This window comes from Panthera pardus, unplaced genomic scaffold (genome assembly GCF_024362965.1).
Source record: "Panthera pardus isolate Hobbes unplaced genomic scaffold, ASM2436296v1 HiC_scaffold_6, whole genome shotgun sequence".
Taxonomy (NCBI): domain Eukaryota; kingdom Metazoa; phylum Chordata; class Mammalia; order Carnivora; family Felidae; genus Panthera; species Panthera pardus.
In genome coordinates, this window is record NW_026526991.1 from 65,079,783 (window position 1) to 65,100,575 (window position 20,793).

At 42.3% G+C, this 20,793-nt stretch overlaps 1 protein-coding gene across 1 annotated transcript; it reads right to left on the reverse strand.

The window, feature by feature from the left end:
* Positions 1-335: 335 nt before the first annotated feature.
* Positions 336-19,702, reverse strand: TMBIM6 (transmembrane BAX inhibitor motif containing 6). The gene is made up of 10 exons (XM_019419282.2): positions 19,587-19,702; positions 10,907-10,994; positions 9,944-10,052; positions 6,861-6,981; positions 5,414-5,462; positions 5,210-5,307; positions 4,925-5,004; positions 4,517-4,617; positions 3,607-3,682; positions 336-2,395 (listed from the first exon to the last, which is right to left on the reverse strand). Exons 2-10 carry the CDS (start codon positions 10,960-10,962, stop codon positions 2,372-2,374), a joined length of 714 nt encoding a protein of 237 aa, XP_019274827.1. The 5' UTR covers positions 10,963-10,994; positions 19,587-19,702; the 3' UTR covers positions 336-2,371.
* Between the last annotated feature and the right edge of the window lie 1,091 nt (positions 19,703-20,793).

Consider the following 20,793-nt stretch of genomic DNA (forward strand, 5'->3'; position numbering starts at 1 on the left):
GGCCTTTCCCATTTATGCATCACCAAATTCCAAAGGTTGGCATTCACTAGAGCCATGTAGCTGCTACCACAAAGCACCTAAAGGCTGGGGAGGGGGAGGACTGGAAAAGGGCCCGGGCTATATATTGGACAGGAAATTCCCAACATTTGTAGCAAGCTGGAGCTACAGAATGGGAGGCCTAACGGGGGTCCCTGTTTCTTTCTATTTACCAGTCTGATAAGTCTAGAGAAGAAACTTGAAATTCTGTTCCACTCCCAGGCCCCACTCAGCAAGTCAGACAGTACCCAAGCCCATGTTCAGCTGTGGCCTTGAACATAACACACAGTTACACCGGGAAAGGTTAAGGAATTTTCTTTATTTTTTTTTACAAATTAAGACTATGTTGATTTCATATATTTCTGAATCAAAAACACCTTTGTCTTCACAGTATGAGTTAGAGAATGCAGCCTGAGCTGAAAACCAAGGAACTAGAAAAGAAAGTGATAATTACAGTGATTACTGTATTAAAAACCTGTTAGACATTTTCTTTAAAAGTAGTTTTTTATATCTTGTCATTCTTGGCACTGTTTCTAAAGAAAAACTCCTTTATCCCAAGCAAAAAAGCGTAAGAGGTGGAGTTTGGCTTCAAGAGATGTAACTCAGATTCTCAGGCCTAGCAGAGAATCAACAAATTTATAGAGTGCTACTGGGATGGCGGGCGGGGGGGGGGGGGGGAGGGGGCAGGGCAGGGGGGTAATGGGAAGGAAGTCCCTTTAGTAAGTTCTCAAGCCAGAGGCTGGAGGCGGCAGCTAAATCAGAAGGCAGCATCCTCTGCAGAAGCAAGCCATTCTGGGCAGCATGGCACTCTAGGAATACCAACACCCCAGGAACAAATCTTTTCACGGGGTGGCCCGGGGATGTGGTGCCCTGCGAACCAGCAGCCACTGGGTCAAACTGTGTGCTGGTTGTGAACAGGGAGAGCCAAAAGTGGTATCATCCTGGCAGTGGACTCCTGATGGCTCAGTCCCCCTTACACTGAGGCCCTGTGAGTAGCCAGAGTCACACCTGCTCTCGAGGCTGCCTGCCCTTCTGTGCCCGCTGATTGTGGCAGCTCCCTGGGAAAGAGCTGGTGATCCCCATTGGTATCGCCCTCCCTCACTCACAACCACAAAGCTGAAGGGAATTAGAGGTGTTACAGGTTTGATCACCTAGTCCCCACCCGGAAGGCTACAGATTTCTGGGAACAGGTGAACAGCCCAAAAACTAAAGTGCATCTGTAAAATGAATGTTTATCTACTGCCCCGAATCTCTGGCCTGACACTATTGGCGTCCAGGCGGAAGACAGAAATGCACTGGACTGTCATGAATGCTGCCTAAGTCATCACCACCCAGTTCTGCTGATCTGAACAAAGAACCATTCAGTTAGCAGCGATTTTCTCCCCCACTGCCCCAAACAGGTCCTTATCTAGGTCTGCCTGGCAGAATTAGTTTACAATTACCCCCAGGCTCAACCATGCCCCTTCCCTATCCTTCCTCTCCTGGGATCTTCAATCAAAGTCACTGTGGTGGAAGCCATTCAACAACTAAGGTGATGACCAAAATAAAGATGGGAAGTTAGGGAATTCTATGCTCTATCTTGCCATACATAACCAGCCTTTTCAGAAATGTCTGACAAGAATCAGTCTTTCCTTTGTATTGAAACCCTCCCTCCTCACGGATAGAAACAGGCAGATTCCCCAACGGTCAGACAAGGGATGGGGAATAGGAACACATAAATCCACACTCCTTTTAGGATAGCAAGGCAGAGAGATGTGTTTGTCAGACCAGCAACAGCTTGGGCAGCTCAGAGGAAGCAAAGCATCCACCAGGAGAAGCTCTTCATTTTCTTTGTAGGTGTTGACAGAAGCTCAGATACAGTGAGCCTGGGTAAAAAAAAACGGGACCACCAAACTCCTTTCCAATGGGAAACACACTGCCTAGTCCCACAGGAACTGTGCACAAACCAAACGATGCTGAGCAAAGGGCTGAGGCGGCTCTACCAGTTCAGGTGCACCTGGCGAAGTTCGGCTGGAAAGTGGACTCCTGGAGTTTGCTCTGCTGTGGGTCCCACTCCTCGTCATGGTGACCGGCTGCCTGAGCAGAGGAAGAGGCTAGGACTGGGCTGGGCAGAAAAGGGAGTGGGGAAGAACCCCAGGAATACGAAGCCAAACTCCAAACTATATTCTGCTAATCAGTTTTTTGATCAAAAAATTCAAAGTAGAGAAAACCACAAAGTACAAAAGCTTTTCTGATGCTTTTCATTATCACAGAACACACCACCTGTAATGTGTGCGAAGAGGAAATGAGGGGTGGAGGGACAGGAGGTCAAACTGGACAAGGCTGGAAGGTCATTTCACTTCTTCTCTTTCTTCTTGTCCTAGAAATGGAGAAAAATCGCCCAATTAATTTTCGGCATCTGGCATTCAAGCTAAAACTCTTGAGGGAGCCAATACCTGGCTACCTTCGGTTAGAGACTGGAAGGGAACAAGACCATAAAAAGAGAGGAGAAATGCTTCCTCCGTGAGGGAGGAACTGGATCTTAACCATATTCCACTGGTGGTACCTCAAGTTGCTGACAGACCTGACAGGAGTAAAAGTTAAGCAGCTGACCCCACTTCCACTCCAAGAGCACCCAGCTGGGCCACCTGACCACTCCTGGCTTACTCATAACTACCACAGCTTGGATCTCATCCAGTGAAAGCTGCAGACTGGCAGTCCACCCCAAAATAACTCCAACAAGAGGCCAAGACCAACTTTCCATTAAGCCAGAGAAGCATAAATCCTGGGCACAAACCAACGCCCAGAAATGATCTAGTCCAGTGAACACGTCATTCAATCCTCGGTGGAAGCCTAGTGTATTAAACAAATGAAAGTTGAGTTGCTTTGCCTAAAACCTGCTTGGAGCTCAGTCTAGTCACCACACAAATAAGACAGAGCCACCAATCCCACCTACTCATCTGTTTCCACCAGCATCACACTGTCTCCTGTTTCCTATTAAGATCTGTAAAAAAAAAAAACACCTCATGATTTCATTTGTTCCCCTACTGCCAGAGGAGACTATGTATGGCACTCACTAACCATATACAGAATGCTTCTCTGGAAACAAGACTAACAAGCGGATAAAACTGGTCTACTTCTGACACATATTTATAAAAGCTGATTGCCAAGATTAAACAAATTCCCTAGAATATCTTTTCTTGAGTCATAACCATCTTTACAGCCTTTAAATTCTTTATATAGTAGACTGTTTCTTGGTGCCACTGAAGCCCTTTTCTCATTTGATACTAATCTCAGAGATCTGGTTTTTTGTTTAAGTTTTGTTACTTTTAAGTAATCACCACATCCAATGTGAGGCTCAAATTTACAACCCTGAGGTCAAGAGTCCCACACTAGGGATCCTCCACCCCCACCCTCCCCTTTTTTAAGGGAGTTGTTTTACTTGTTCCTTTTTCTCCTTTGGCTAAAGACTTCTGGTGGCCTTACAGTTAACCTGGACCTACACACTTCGTTAAGTTTTCAAATTTGAAGTATACATAGATGCTGAGTTCAGGAGCCGTTCTCTCATCTTTAGGTGGTAGGCTGACTAACCTTCTCATTCATGGCCAGGATCATCATAAGTTTTCTGAAGAGAGTAATGAAATCTAAGAAGAGGTCAACACAGTGCCTGAAACAGAAGAACCAGATTATAAGTTGGCATTTCCCACCTTCCTTTATCCACAGTCCACAGAGGTGCAGGACATAAAAACCCCGTGTCTACCCCACAAGTGAGCTTCACCAAACCACCAACTAAGTAAAACTCTGGTGTCTGAGATCCTTTACAACTCAACAAAGCCATGCAGCACAGGGAAAAGAAAAACTCAGCTTTAGACTCTGCAGGGGCCTATATCTGAACCCTGAACTACCATTAACTAGTTAAGAAACTCTCAGAGGATTACTACGTTAAAAAAAATGTATATATTAAAAAGAATGTGTTTCTTCTTCTCATTGTTAAAGGTTTAAAAAATACAAAAATAGGGGTGCCTGGGTGGCTCAGTCAGTTAAGCGTCCGACTTTGGCTCAGGTCATATCTCCCAGTTCGTGGGTTCAAGCCCTGCATTGGGACTCTGTATTGACAGTTCTGAGCCTGGAGCCTGTTTCAGATTTTGTGTCTCCTCTCTCTCTGCCCCTCCCCTGCTTGCTCTCGCTCTCTCAAAAATAAACAAACGTTAAAAAAAATGCAAAAATATAGAGCAAAAGGTGAAAGATCCCTTTCCCTGTCCTATGCCTTAAAAGTAAGGATAATTAAATGCGTATTATTAATTCAATTTTTAAAAGATCTGAGGTCTTTCAGGAATTGAGGGAGACTATGCTATTTGGTATACAGTTCCAAAAGTATGGGTATCCTACCATACACACTCCTGGAGGCTGGCCACTTAAGTTCGGATAGGGCCACCTAGTCCACTTTTAACCCTACTCACGGGGACAGAAAGGGAGGCGTTAAAGACCAGTTTTCACTCACCAGATATAATCCTTATCTCCATTTTCAGCTTTTTCAATAATGAGTTGAGTATCAAAAAGGACGAAGCCACACATGACCACCAGCCCCACATATAGGTTTGCCTGACACAAGAAGAATGAGATGGGTGACTATGTGGTAGATGCCACAGAGGAAAAAACCAGCTGTTACCTCTTTCTGGCTCTTGGCTCTTGGCAATTTGAAAGTACAACAAATGCTAAGCCTAATGACATTAACATTCATGGGAACAGAAGTCTATGGTGGAAACCACATGGCTTCCCTAGGCACAATTCTTCACTGCCCAATGAAAGTGAGCTTTCTGGAAGATTCTAAGTCCACCTTGCTTTAAGGTGAAGCAAGAAAAAGAAGAGCAAGGCAAATGGCTGCTGGAAGTTATATGTAAAGTCTCACCTGGAAAAGCCAAATGGATCCAAAGAAAAGATTCCCCAGGGAAGACAAGAGCATCAGGCTCATGGCTGACATCAAGACACCTACAAGAGAGGACAAAATGCCGTCCTGGGAAAAGCCAAAGCAAAGTAAGGCAACCTCATTAAAGCCATTCCTTACGTTTCCCCCCAAATTAAGACTTTCAATTTCAACCCAACAGTCACAAGAAGTTGGAGGGTAGGCAAAGGGTCCCAGTGAGAATTCCGGCTAAAGCGGAGACCCTCTCTCTGTTTTTCAGTCTGCACTTACCTCCCAGAAAGAGGTAGCTGCGGCGCCTGGCATAGAGTGCACTCAGGGTGAAGCAGGTGAAGATCATTGCTGTGCCCATGAAGGCGGTGGGAAGAATGCTGTTAGAGGAAAAGACCATTAGACTGAAGACTACAGGTCTGCAAACCTATTTAGAAGGCATATCTGCAATGATAAACAGACATAAGATGCTACTAAAATAGTTACCTGGGATTGATGGCAATGCACAACTCCAGAGCAGGGCCCAGGCCAACTCCTAGAAAACAAAAAGCCCCAGAACACAGTATTAACATCAACTCCTGAAGAGGACCCTTGTACAAAAGTTGACCATCAAAAGTGCAGACATGCCCTGCTCTTAAAAAACAAACATGTGTACTAAAGTAATTAAATCTCTCTCTTCTCCATCTTCCTTGTTTTCCAGAGAACATATACTTGACTGAGTTGTTTATAGACACAGCTACAAAACTGTCCTCTTAGCTGAAAATCTTGGATGACCCAGGATGAATACGGATTAGGAAAAATGAAGCAGGCATATCAAACATTTTTGAGCTAGGGGCACCTGGGTGGCTGAGTCAGCTGAGCAACTGACTCTTGATTTCGGCTCAAGTCATGATCTCACAGTTTGTGGGTTCGAGCCCCCATCAGGCTCTGGGCTGATTCTCAGTCCCCCTCCCTCTCTCAAAATAAATAAATAAACATTAAACAAAAAATAAGTTAAAAAAAATTTTTTTTTTTTTTTTTTTTTTTTTGAGTTAAACTGTAAGCCTGCAATACTCTGAAGAGGAGTGATGTGAGACTAGAATGTAGGCCAGATCAGGAATCAGAAGAGAAGGATCAAGAGCAAACCAGTGCCTTGTGGCCAGCAACCTGTAGTCTTTCAGGGCCGACTCCTTTTATAGAAAAGGCCAGACCGGTTCTGCGGGTGGACACTGGCCAAGAGGAGGGTACAGTGGCAACGTGTTCCAGCCCCAACGTTTCCTCTACTCTTGCTACTCTCTTTCCTTCTGATAATTCCACCCCTTAATGCCTTCACAAACTAGCTTTCCCTATTTAAAAAAATCCTAATCTCTAAATCCCTTCCCTTCTACTTCAACACTATACAGACACGCTCAAAATGAGTTGTAACTGAGTCAAATGCTGCTTCGCAAATATTTTTACTATGTAGCTTGAGTCCTGTTTCCTTTAATAATAATTGCAGAAGAGCTGTGCTTTTAACTGTTGTCTTGAGAATTAGCAATGTGCTCTGTAGGATGGCTCTCAATGTACGGCTTTAATTAACTGTCAGCAAAGTTCAGAATTGATGGTCACAGGAGGGACGAGTTGCCAGTGTTGAGTCCACTGTCAGGCTTAGTTATGCTACCTAAGCTCTTGAATCTCATTCATTCACACACATAAATGCTTATTTTGGGATACAAAAGTGTGTGTAAGTCACAGTCAGTAGTCACAAAGAGCTTATCCTCTGGATGGGAAAGCAAGATGTACCTCTATGAATTAAGAAAGCAATACAAGACAAAATACACTCAAATACAAGACTGAGTAGTACAGAGTGCCAGTTGAGGTCAACGAGAATACACACAAATCTTGGGCCTTAGTCTAAAGAGATACTAGATACAGTACCCACTCCCACCCCAAATTAGCCCAGTCCTTACCATACCTGTAAGGAAAGCAAATCCAGCAAGAAGTCCCAGTCTTTTTTGCTCAGTTTCACGGCTATGAGGTGTTGCCATCAGCCAAATCATCAACCCCAGAGAGCCCAAGGCAGAGAGCAGGCCAGCCTGTCAGATCCAGAGTCAATAATTAAGTACTTGAAAATATCAAATGTATTCTGGAGGAGACCTTATTGGGATCAAATATTCATCTGAACTTCCTAATACTGGCTTCTAACCTGGAGGAAGTGGAAAAGGCAGAGAGGGGTAAGGAGAAACCAGAAGCCTTACAAGACAGGGTTAGGTGGGTTATGGTGGGTGTTAGAGGCTCTTCTGACCTGGGTAGTGTATCAGCCACAACTACCCAAGGCAAACTGTGATTCTTGCCCAAGAAAAAGATCGTGTGACAAGTGCTTGAAGCACATTCAAATCTGTAGGACAAGTAGAAATGACCTCTTTTTGATCACTTTAAAACACACACACAGGGGCACCTGGGTGGCTCAGTCAGTTGAGCATCTGACTTCAGTTCAGGTCATGATCTCACAGCTTGTGGGTTCGAGCCCCACATCAGGCTCTGTGCTGTCAGCTTCGGAGCCTGCTTCTGAGTCTGTGTCTCCCTCTCTCCCTACCCCTCCCCCGCTCATACTCTGTCTCTCTCAGAAATAAACATTAAAAAATTAAAACAACAACAACAACAACAACAACAACAACAACAACACACACACACACAGGGGTGCCTGGGTGGCTCAGTTGGTTAAGCATCTGACTTTGGCTCATGTCATGATCTCTCAGTTCCTGAGTTCAAGCCCCATATGAAACTGTCTGCTCTCAGCACAGAGCCCACTTTGGATTCTCTGTCTCTCCCTCTCTCTGCTCCTCCCCAGCTTGTTCTTTCTCTTTCTCTCTCTCAATATGAATAAATAAACTTTAAAACACACACACACAAACATATATACCTATACTGAGAAAAAAGACTGAGAGGGTGCTACAAATTGGATTTTTATGTCTCCCCAAAATTCATGTTTAACTTTTAACCCCCAATGTGCTGGTATTTTGAGAGATGGGGGTCTTTGGAAGGTGATTAGGTCATGAGGGTGGAGACTTCATTAGTGCCCTTATCCCAGAGATAAGGCAGAGATCCCAGAGAGCTCCTTGCCTCTTCCGCTGTGTGGAGACACAGCAAGAAGACGGTTATTTACACAGGAAGCAGGTCCTCACCACATAACATATCTGCTGGTGCCATAATCTTGGACTTCCAGCCTCCCAAACTGTGAAAAATGTTTGCTGTTTAAGCTGCTCAGTCTATGGTATTCTGTTAGAGCAGTCTGAATGGAGTGAGACCGAGGTTAAGAACTAAAATGTCAACAGTTATTTCTGGGTGATAGGATTAAGGAGTTTTTATTTCTTTTTCATCACTAGTCTATTTTCCAAATTCTCTACAATGAACATGCATTAATTTTGTAAGAAGATAAAAAATTCTTTAAAAAATCCAAGTGGGAAAAGCCAGGCACTAGAAAAAGAGAAAAATAATTAAGGAGGTATGTGCAGACTAAAGTTCCTTTCTTCCTTTAAAGGTATAGCTGATCCTCATTTTTCTTATAGTTATGCTCTATAAAGTTACTGTGAACAATGAATTAATGAATACTGAACAAATGCTCCTGAGGAAAATAAAGGGGTAGATTCTCACGTACCTCTGGTTATGTTTTCTTCAACTGAACAATACATGTTTTACGTGTGTTTATGTTTAAGGACACTTTATTTGATATATACTGTTGATTCATTAACCTTGAATTCATGGCCAACAGCACTACAACTCGTGCCTGAACAAGCTTATTTAACACACATATTTTCTCCATAAGACACATCACAGTCTTAGTGAACTTTTTTTTTGCAGTTAGGAACATCTTTTGCACTTAGGAACACTAGACAGCACTCTAGCACCATGCTTGGGGTCCACTTTAAACACTGACATCACCATCAAAATTACAAAAATGCAAAAAACGTGGCACTACACAGACCAATAAAAAAGGATCCTTGTTTATAGTACAAGAGTTTGAAACAGGGCAGTGTGTTGCCTCATTCAACCTCAGCTGGAACACGTGAGATGCGCAACTCAAATTTTTTGCGGTTCTGCTTATGACTGCAAATGTCTGTAAAAGCACTGTGAGTACTGATTTTAGGCTTACAAACACATTTTAGTAAGTAGGTAAATTCATAAATACAGAATACATGAATAATGAGGATAACTGCATTTTACTACATTACTTAAAAAAACAAACCAAAAAACCCAACACACAACCAGAAGCCAAAATGGCCACTCTTGCCTAGAAGGTGGAGTATGTTTTAGTCTAAACTCCAGGGACCAAAGTCTTATCCTTTGAGTATCTAGAGTAATTTTTCACACAACCTCTGCCAGGAGATGCCTGAGCATAGGGACAGTTCTCAGTAGTGGCAAATGCCAACACAGACACACCCCCTGTACTTACACTAAAAAGGACACTTGGAAAGGACAAGTCTTGGTTAGTGAGAACTTCAAACTTTTTGGTTATTCCTCAACTGTCCCTTTTATTCCAACTGGCCAAACCCCAGGTCTCTTTCAACACAGGAAAGTGAGTTGTTGAAGGTTTTTACTCAACCATGCAGACAGAAGAGCATCAGAGAATAAAATAGGTCAAATCCTCGAAGGTCTCAACCCTGCCTCTCCTGATAACCATTCAATCAGTGTGTTGCATCTAAGAACTCCAATTACAGGCAAAAAAGAGGAAGAACGAAGGAAAAGATAAAAAGGCTACCATGCAAACCCCAGCAGTCACGTCCTGTCACTACTTATAGTGTCAGGGTCTTACACGTCAGCTGCCCATCATTCAGTGTCCAGGTTATGACATCCTGTTTTCAGTTTCTAGAGAGGGCACGGCTGCCAGAAAAATTTAAATGGCTCTGCATGTCCTTATTTACCACCTAGCTCTGGCTGATTCAGATAACAAACTACAGAAAAGGATTAAGGAGGGATACAGGCTTGCACCATCCTGCTGAGCTGGTTTCAACCTAATGCAATTTGTGCCACAACAACTGGGAGAGACACTGCTCTTACCTGAAGGAAATGAGTGACCACATGGACATAGGCCCCCGCAGCCGCCACAAACATACAGAGGGCAAAACTGGCATAGACCTTCTTCAGGTGCTGCTGTGTCGAGGGGGTTCTAGGAAAGAATGTTAAACAGCCATCATTCTAGGACCAATCTCATTTCTAAGCTGATAATCATTTCTCTCTCTTCTTCCCAGGGCATATGTATAAGTTATAATAAAGAAAGAATGATTTGAAAATAGGTTAACTGAGAATTTTAAATACTGGGGAGGAGCCAAAGGCCCCAAATTATGAACAATCAGTATCCAAACTAGAATAACTAAATGGTTTTTCAATGACCACACAACAGCCCTTAGAATTGGGGTGCTTTTACTGATGAATGGATAAAGAAATTGTGGTTTATATACATAATGGAGTACTACGTGGCAATGAGAAAGAATGAAATATGGCCCTTTGTAGCAACGTGGATGGAACTGGAGAGTGTTATGCTAAGTGAAACAAGCCATACAGAGAAAGACAGATACCATATGTTTTCACTCTTATGCGGATCCTGAGAAACTTAACAGAAACCCATGGGGGAGGGGAAGAGAAAAAAAAGAGGTTAGAGTGGGAGAGAGAGCCAAAGCATAAGACACTCTTAAAAACTGAGAACAAACTGAGGGTTGATGGGGGATGGGTAGGTGATGGGCATTGAAGAGGGCATCTTTTGGGATGAGCACTGGGTGTTGTATGGAAATTAATTTGACAATAAATTTCATATATTAAAAAAATCAATAAAAAAAGAAAAAAATTAAAAAAAACTTTATTTGTGGAAACAAAAAAAAGAATTGGGGTGCTTTTATCAGAGTGTCTGGATTCTAGCAAAGCTAATATGTTAGTTTATACATACAAAAGTTAATAAAGTAGGAAAAGAAACAAGATATGAAAGGAAATGCAATAATAAACTACAGTCAAGATCAAAACACTTACATGTGGGAAAATTTTAAGAGCGCATCAAAGTTGATCTTCCGATCAAATATGTTCATGATGCCAGAGTCTGTGGGACACAGCCTCCACTCTGTAGAATCAAGGATAAGAAGAAAGGTTATTTTAAAGATATAAGATGTACAAAGTAACATAAACAACTTTCTCATGGAAAAATAGTACAAGTTTCAGAAAATGAAAGTATCTAAAACCCCACTGTCTTAACACAGCCATTTTCATTTTTATGTATTTGCTTCCACCATACGTTTGCAATCATACTCAACCATTTTAAAGGGGACGGAGGAAATAAAGCCATCTCCTCCCCAAACTATTTTGTTACTAGCATTTGCTTTCTATTCTTACAGAAGGTAACTTGCCCCTTTAATAGTTTCTTTCTTTGAGAAATTACCAGTAGCAATCTAGTTAAAGGGACCCAGTCACTGGAACATAAAGCAATCTTATGTCACTGTTTCAAGATGCTAGAGAATTCTCTCAGCAAAGGTGCACAGAACCTCAAAGATGAAGGGAGTAAGGGAGGGAGGGAGGGAGAAAGGGAGCTAGGCCAGGCAATAAGTCTTGAACTTTAAATATATACATGTAGAAACTTTCCATCTAGTGCATGTTAGAACTGAACTGAAAGGGATTTACAATTTTATTTTTTTAATTTTTTTTAACGTTTTATTTATTTTTGAGACAGGGAGAGACAGAGCATGAACAGGGGAGAGTCAGAGAGAGAGAGACACAGAATCTGAAACAGGCTCCAGGCTCTGAGCTGTCAGCACAGAGCCCGACGCAGGGCTCGAACTCACGGACCGCGAGATCATGACCTGAGCCGAAGTCGGCCACTTAACCAACTGAGCCACCCAGGCACCCCATGGGATTTACAATTTTAAAGAGAAAAGTGCAGAAAGGATTTTTTAAAACACAATTTCAGAATGTTTCCTATAGAAGAGTTGGAATAGTACAAAGAATTCCTATATACCCTACACCCAAATTTCCTAAATGTTAATATTTCGCCATATTTGCCGTATGCCCTGCCCTCTATATATAACACAATGTCCATTTACCCCTAAACACTTCAGCATGTACATCCTGAAAACTGACCAAAACCAGGAAATTAACACTGACACAATTCTTACTATCTGATCTAGAGACCTTAATCAGATTTTGTCAATTGTCCCAATATGTCACAGAAAGGACATTTTTAATTGAACTATACCCAGGTTACATTCCATCAACACCATAAAGTTAGGCTCTTAAATTTTGCTCCCTCCTCTATCTCACATGCAATTCTAAATAAATACATTCAATCTACAGAGCTAAAAATCTAATCAAGAATTTTCATCTTCCCTAAATATCCATCATCCACAATCATCCAGATTCTTAATAGACCCATAATGTCTATTCATTTCAAATCGACCAAAAACGGGGTGTGTGTGTGGGGGGGACACTAAAATACAAAAGGTAAGTAATTCGAAAGATAGGCAAGATAGGCCAACTACTCCCACATATTCTAATCAGCACCTAGCCCAATACTCAGCAAAATTAATCTGAGCAAGAAAAGTTACAATCCCAAACTGACTTCTGAGAAATCCTGCGCCAGTGGAAAGATTCCATTCTTCTAGTTCTCACGGATCACTACCATTTGTTTACTGAGGCTGGCTCTCGCACACATGAAACAATTACAATGGCTAGCTGGCTTTCTCTTGATTTGCTCTTTCCTTTCTCACCAACATGCCTACTCACCTCAATTTTTTTGTTAGTTCTGTTCTTAAGGATGGATACAGTAAGAAGTTGCAGAGCCCACTAAAGCTGCTGCTCGCAAATCGAAGTCACAGGGCTCTGGGCCCTCTTGATCTAGATGGTGCAACTATTGCAGGCTGTTGCACGGCCAACCACAGCCTTCCAGAATCATGATGAACACATCCTCCAGAGAGCATACTTACTTACAGGCTGGCAGAATCCAGCACCTGGAAAGTGTCTTTGTTTAAGGCTTCCATTAACATCCCTAATGACATCCCTAGACAGAACTTGCAACAGTTCTGAAGCAACCTTCAGAGCCGAGTTTTTCAGTATTCACAACAACACTCAAGTACCTCTTGCTTCCAATTTCAAGAGTTAAAAAAAGGTGGTGAATGGGCCCTGCAGTGTAAATCCTCAAATACTCAGAGGACTGTTAGAAAGGGGCAACACCCTGTAATCAGACCCCACTGAGTGGAAACAGTGGGAGGGGATAATGACAGAAACTCCTCTTTCCCAGTTTGCTCTTTGATATTTCCCAGAGGGTAGTGACTGCCTCTTACAACTGCTGATGGAAAAACCAAACTATCAAAAGGTTATGAGGACAGGGAGTATCAAATAGGAATTTCTCCATGATTTAGTAGTGCCTCGTGGTTTAAAATCATTAAAAAATCAATTAAACAAAACCAGTTTCCCAGCATCACCACTGATTCTAAAATTAAGTGAAATATGTAATTACCAACTTTTCTAGATGCAAAGGCACATAGCAATTGTAATAATAGGGTTACAGGGAAAAACACAGTAAGGTATACATTTAATAAATGACATGATGTATATATGACATAATTTATTTCAGAACTGTTAAAACATGAGGGGGGAAGTTAGGTCTTAGAATCAAGGAAATATGACAGTTTGCTCTAGGTCTGTTTCAAATAGACAAGAACTAATGTACAGATAAGTAACAAGTTAAAAACGGTTCTTAGAAGTTTTGCAAGATGGATTACACTAACCAAGTCTCTATCTTAGCCTCAACTACTGTGCTCAAAAGTTGCAGAGAAAGCATATCTACATTGCAATGGTCAATATGCAAACTCAGCTGAACAAGATTCAACTGCACTCATAACTCAAAAATAGCAGCTCCCATACCAAAAGTATTTTCAGTCCCAGGAAACAGTCAGCACCTAACAGGGCTTCAGGTATTCAAAACCATTAACCAAGTAACTCAGCTAACATTTCAAAGGGGCCCCACAATTAAATGAAAATCTTTGTTTTTAAAAAAAGGATGTTAAAATGTATCATACGCTTTGCATGTATATTTTACAATAAAGGAAAAAAGTGTATTACAAGTTGCTCAAAAATTATTCAATACAATAATTCCCCTAATACATATCAGCCCATTACAAAACCCATACCAGCCCTCTTACTCTGGATGCCAACTCATACAAAAATTTAAAAATTGTATGTGCTCTCCCGTTCCCCAGTTCTACACTCAAATTTAAACAAAGAGGTGGGATTATTTATTTAGAATATAATGTATACAGTGCCTCATAGACTCATGAGAAATTTGTCTGTATTGCATTTGAGAAGTAAATGTTCAGATCTTAATTATAATCAAACACCTTTAACTTGGTTCAGAGCTTCATTTAATTCTGTCAACCTTAGGAGAGCAGGAATATCTAATTTCTCCAAATTTGCCAACATCTGTCGTGCATATTGTCGTGCATATACTGCTAAAGCTTTGTTAGAAGCGTCACCATTCTGTGGTTCCTCTGGCCAGCCTCCTCTGCCAGAGGCACCCAAAAACAACAAAACTTACTGCACAGCTTTAGCAAGAAAGAAAAAATTAATACATTGTTTTGAGTTAGTATTCCTGAGGTCTGGAGGGAGGGAGGGGCAGGCAGAAGACAGACACTCTCATCAACTAACATCCATGTATTATGTCCCACTAAATCTCTTGTTTTGTTCTAGGTATCTTCCTTACCCTTGTCCTAAAATGAAAAATTATCATCAAGGGCCAAGCCTTAAAAACAAAACAAAACAAAATTCTCTACAATCTTATTTCAATATCTATTAAGTACAGACCACATGAAACATGGCCAACTGGCCAAAAGCTATGCAAACAGGAACAATCATGAATTAAAAAAAAAAAAAAAAAATCCTTGCCTTTTAAAGAGAAGAGCCTGCTGACTGCTGGGCAGAAGGCTGTCTTGATGTATACAATTTAACAACATTAAACCAGCAAGTCACAGAAACATTGTTCATACATTTAATTAAAAATTTAGTTTGTGGAGGGGCACCTGAGTGGCTCAGTCGGTTAAGCGTCAGACTTCAGCTCAGGTCATGATCTCACGGTTCGTGAGCTCGAGCCCTGAATTGGGCTCTGGGCTGACAGCTCAGAGCCTGGAGCCTGCTTCAGATTCTGTCTCCCTCCGTCTGCCCCTCCACTGCTTGCACTCTGTCTCTCACATTGTCTCAAAAATAAAACATTAAAAAAAAAAAAAAATTAGTTTGTGGAGCGCCTAGATGGCTCAGTCTGCTGAGCTTCTGACTTCGACTCAGGCCATGATCTAATGGTTTCTGAGTTCCAGCCCCATGTTGGGATCTGAGCTGACAGCTCAGAGCCTAGAGCCTGCCTCATATTCTGTGTGTCTTTCTCTCTGCCCCTCCCTGCTTGTGCTCTCTCTCTCTCAAAAATAAACATTTAAAAAACCATTTAGTTTGTGAATTGTATGGTTCTTCATTTCTGTTGTAATTCCACCATTTTGAGTCCTCTTCCTACACATCTAGAAGGGACCAACTGATACTTAAGAGAGAAGAAAAATCCCATTTGATTAAAAAGGTAGGGGGGGCAGGGCCTGGGTGGCTCAGTGAGTTAAGCATCCAACTTGGGCTCAGGTCATAATCTTGAGAAGTCTATGAGTTTGAGCCCTGCATTGGCTCTGTGCTGACAGCTCAGGGCCTGGAGCCTGCTTCAGATTCTGTCTCCCTCTCTCTCTCTGCCCCTCCCCTGTTCACACTCTCTCTCTCTCTCAAAAATAAACACTAAAAAAATTTTTTTTAAATAATAATAATTAAAAAAAAGGCAGGGCAGGGAGGGGGCAGAATTGCCTTTTTTTCAGTAGTTCTTCCTATTGAATAGCTTTCAGTCTCTGCATAACTATGTACCTAGAATAGTGGTTAAGAGCATGGCTATATGCATTTGAACCGTAGTTGATATTTCCTTAGCTGTGTGACATGAGGCAAGTTTCTGGCACTTGAACCTCACTGTGCTTTAGTTTCCTAATTTGTATATAGTAATATATAATATTCTCCACTTCATAGGGTTGAGGATTATATGAGATAATACAAATAAAGTGCTTAGAATAGTGCTTCATGAATAAGACTGGCTCCATAAGTTAACCACTGTTCTATTAGTGTAAATACTCATTACTCTCATGTCCTCAGTGCATTAATTTCCCCTAGTTTTAGAAAACATTAACTGTAGGGGGGCAAAACACGAGAAACTCTTTAAAAATATAGAGAACAATCTGAGGGTAGATGGAGGGATTGTGTGTATGGGGGAATGGGCTAAATGGGCAAAGGGCATTAAGGAAGACAGCTGTTGGGATGAGCACTGGGTGTTATAAGTAGGGATGAATCACTGGATTCTACTCCTGAAATAATTACTGCACTATATGCTAACTAACTTGGATGTAAATTTAAAAAAATAATAAATAAATAAAAGAAAACATTAATTGAAAATCTAATTTACACATGCCTTTTAAAAATATTATTCAACCATTAACTCACAGCTAACTATATCCTGAAGACTTAATGATTTTACTCAAAAGAGTAAAATTAAATGGGGAAGATGGGGAGAAATCTAAGAAAATTATAAACTGGAATTTAAAGGAATTTGATAAATTTTATTATTGGATAACATTACTTTTGTTTAAATGGCATGCCTCTCCTCAGGCGTATTTACACGGTACCTCCTGCCCCACAGGGCCACAAGGTGTTTTGAGACAGCCTAATAACCACTAAGTGATAATCCGAAGTGGCTGAGAACTTGATGAAGTAAATGGTCATTATCTTGATGCTTTCCTTGGCATCCCTAAGAGGTAGGTCTGTTTGGTTTCAGGAAATCCGAAGAACTGTTTCGACACGATGGTCCTAGATTTGAACCCTAGATGTCCCAGACCTTCCCTTAACTTGGACCAAGATTCCTGACTAGCTAGATTAGCTAGCTAACACTGAATCCTGTCTCACTAGGGTGCTGCCTCAGAACCAAGCCAGTTAACTAGACATGGAATGCCTCCTGCCTTCAATAAATTATTTTTTGCATCGAACTTTGACATTACTGAATCCCTTTCTCCATAACCACGTCTGACAGACTGAATCATAAGGAGGCACCAATGTCCTAAATACGACGTCATCTCCCAGCGTAAACCAGTAAATAAGCCTCCAATAACAACACATTTAGCCCAAATGAGAGCAGGCATAGATTAGGAAAAACAGCACACCCATTCAATTCGTATCCTTGAAGCTCTTTTTAAGTGTTTTGGACTCTAGTTAATTGTGCCGGAACCTCTCTCACATATTTGGCTGTAAGCACCCTGAGACCAGAGCTTGCATCTAATTCAGCTCTCTTGCATCTGATTCTAACAAAGCTTGTGTGATTAAGCACAACCAGGAGTCCCCAGAACAAATGTAGACCCCATTATCTAATCAAGAGTGCTGTAGCCACAAATTGACATTCCCCAATTGGCTCAAAAGGGAACCTACCATGAGGGGTAACGCGATGGCCCTAAAAGCCAATGTCTACAGTCTTCGGAAAACAAAAACGGGTTTGTCAAAAAAGCTACTCCGTGAAATTTGGTTAGAAACTCGGGGGGAGGGGAACTGGAGCGCCTGCGCGGCTCAGTCGGTTAAGCTTCCGACTTCAGCTCAGGTCATGATCTCACAACTCGTGTGTTCGAGCCCCATGTCGGAATCTGCTGACAGCTCGGAGCCTGGAGCCTGCTTTGGAATCTGTGTCTCCCTCTCTCTCTGCCCCTCCCCGGCTTACACTTGGTCTCTCTCTCTCTCTCAAAAGTAAATAAACATCAAAAAAAATGTTTTAAAGAAAACAATTACATCTCCATAAAAAAAAAAAAAAAAAAAAACCACCTCTGGGGGAACAAAACAGGGTGAAGTGGAAGACACTTCTAACAGATTCTATGGCCAAGTCAAAATAGCAAAGGAAAACATAGCAGATAGAACATCAAGAGAATATTCAGTATTTTCCCAGAGGAGACTAATACCCACGGGTAGTTTATGAAATAAAGTGAAACTTCAGGCCAGTAGTCGTATCTTTTATAATATCACTAACCATATTTATTATATAAAATGTCACAACTTTTAAAGTGCTTTTATATACGTTATCTCCTTTGATGTTCACACCAAAAATGATTATTCTCCCTTTAAAAAGAAGGTTCAAAAAGGCAGCATAATAATGACACGAGCACTGGCTCTGGAGTCAGAAATCCTGCCATTTTCTACCTCATAATTTTGGGGAAATCATTTTACCTAAGATCATCTAGGCTTCCTTATCTGTAAGATAAGGATGATGATCCCTGCTCTACCAAGCTTACTGAATGCTGGTAAGAAAATCCGTGTGACGTAAATAAAAAGTACAGCACAGGGGAACAAAGTCGGTGAGACTGTAATAGTGTTTGTATGGTGAGATGGTAGCTACACTTGCAGGGAGCACAGCATAAGGAGCACAGCATTACGTATAGACTTGTTGAATCACTATGCCGTACACCCGAAAAGTGGTGTAACGCTGTGTCAACTATACTGCCAAAAAAAAAAAAAAAAGAAGAAGAAGAAAAGAAAATCTGTGTGAAATCATTGTAAAGTACAAAAGGGACAAATGGACATTAGTATTGACCAACACCGCAAAGTTAAGTAATAGAACCCAAACCAGATTAGGGGCCTTCTGACCTCTAATGTCTGGTGCTCTCTCTACTATTACACTCTATCTACAGCAGAAAAGCAAGTTTTCGTTAAGGCAGTTCCAGCCATTGGCAAAGAGAAATCTTAAAAATACTAACACACGCTGATTCCTGTCACACTCTTCTGGATTTTTCAGCACTTTGCAATAAACATGAACTATATGCATAACGAGGGGGAAAAAACCAGAAATGCTGACTAAATATTTGGATTAATTTTACCTTTCCTATTCTTAGGACAGTAAGACTTCAGTCACATCAATAGCAGGGAAGGGAGAGACAGGAAGAAAGGGGGTTCACTAAGCCATGTTTCCACAGTTAAATAATGGAAGAAGGAAACGGAATTCAAATTACAGGGTGTTTCTCAAGGATTCAACCATTCTGTCTCTACCGGGAGGAAAATGGCAGAGAATCTAAGCACCAGCATATTTTTGAAGTCAGAACAAAAAAAACATTAGACAAGGATAAACTGCCAAAGAGAGTAAACCTAATAATTACAGAAATAGGTGTATTTGTAGAAACCATAAGAATTTAGTCATGCAACTTGAATAATCTTCCTTCAACTGAATTCTTACCCCAAAGATAAACTAAAACTGAGTATCAATAAATAACTAGAAAAGCCTATTCACAATTAACTTTTAACCTTAAAATCTTTGTTTCAGGCACAGTCAGCTCTTCCACAGGGTTACACATTCACAAGTTAACTACTGCTAAAACAGTCAAGTTCAGAGCGGTTTTTGTTATTGTTTGGTCAAAGAAAGGCGGATGGGGTAGGCAATGCATTTCTGGCTGGCACTAGGTAACAATTTCACACTTAAATATACAAAATTACCAAAGCCTACTTACTACCACACCACAGATCCAGCAAACAGGTCCAAGAAAAAGAACAACCGCCCAACGACGCCTTTCCTGAACCGGACTTTGAGAAAGACGCCCACAAGGCTCAGGACCAAGCAAAGCCAAGGCCACCTCACCTGTCCAAAGGTAATCAATCAGACCAGAATGGGGCTGTTCTGTGGGGCTGGAAAGCCAGGAAGGGTCTTCCCACCTCCTGCCTCTGCCTTCGGCTTCCAAGTAACTAAGGAGCCTCGCGTGTCACAGAGAAGTGTGACATCACCTGACTGGCGTGACAGGGCAGCCTGCCTGACCAGGCCCTTCCTCGAGTCCTGGCCTTCGCCGCTCACCCAGAGGGGGGTCGGCCAGAGGGCCAGCAGCAGAGCAGCGATCAGTCGGGTGGAGCAAGGGTGACCACAAACCCATGAAGTTTCGCTTTCATTAGCCTCGCAAGAAAGGGGCGGGGGACGTGACCTGAATTCAAGTAGTGGAGGCTGGGCCAAAAGGGCCCCTGCGCCTACTCTTGGCGGGGGGAAAAAAGAGAAAAACCGCAGAGTGGGAGGGAGGAAGGAAAGAAAAGGGACTAACAAGAACCCTTCGCTAGCACTCGCGGGCAGAACCGGAGCCTCGAGGGCCCCCCAAACCTGCCGGACTCGCCCCCGCCCCTCCCCCGCTCCGGTACGGTTGCGCATGCGCAGTACTAGTTCCCGATCTTCTCCCCTCCCCGCCCAGCTTTCCAGAGTTCCGTCGCGGAGCAGGGCCCCATTCCCCAAAGATGCAGTCTGTCCGAAAACCGAGACTATTCCCACTCTTGCTCAGTCGATAACTGCTAATCCCCTTTCCATTTCTCACTCCCGGCTTGCGCAGTCCCAGTTTCAGACGTTTGTTCTTACCGGCCTCTTAACAAGCCCACACAGCTCTTCTAACACCGGATGTGCTTCTGACACTCCCAGGGTCCGCTCCAGACTCTTCACTCAGCGTTTGCCAGTCGAAGGAAGCTCCGCCCCTGCATTCCGCTTAAAGCCAGTCCTCATTGGCCGCTGGCCGCACCTCTACCTTCCCATTGGCTGTACGTGCGTAAACAACGGCTGCTTACTTCAGAGCCATTCGCTAGTGCCCTTGTCAATCAAGACTCTGGCCGCCAACCGATGTCGTAGGAAAAGGTCTCCGCCTCTTCCCCATAGTTGGGAAAGACCGCGGTCTAAAGCCGCCCCTAGTGGAGGAAGTGAAGAGGTACAGGCCGCACCCAAGGTACCTGACTAGTCACGGAGCCCCCACAACGCTAGATGGTATAGCGCGGCAAAGTCCCGGGATTCTGGTTTTAAGCTTCTCATGGAATGTTAAAAC

Coding starts and splice junctions, on each gene's coding strand:
- TMBIM6 (XM_019419282.2), bottom strand. CDS start 10,962: ATGAACATATTTGATCGGAAGATCAACTTTGATGCGCTCTTAAAATTT. Junction 10,053..10,906: donor CTCTTAAAATTTTCCCACAT/GTAAGTGTTTTG, acceptor ATTCTTTCCTAG/AACCCCCTCGACACAGCAGC. Junction 2,396..3,606: donor TCCTGGCCATGAATGAGAAG/GTTAGTCAGCCT, acceptor CTCCATTTCTAG/GACAAGAAGAAAGAGAAGAA.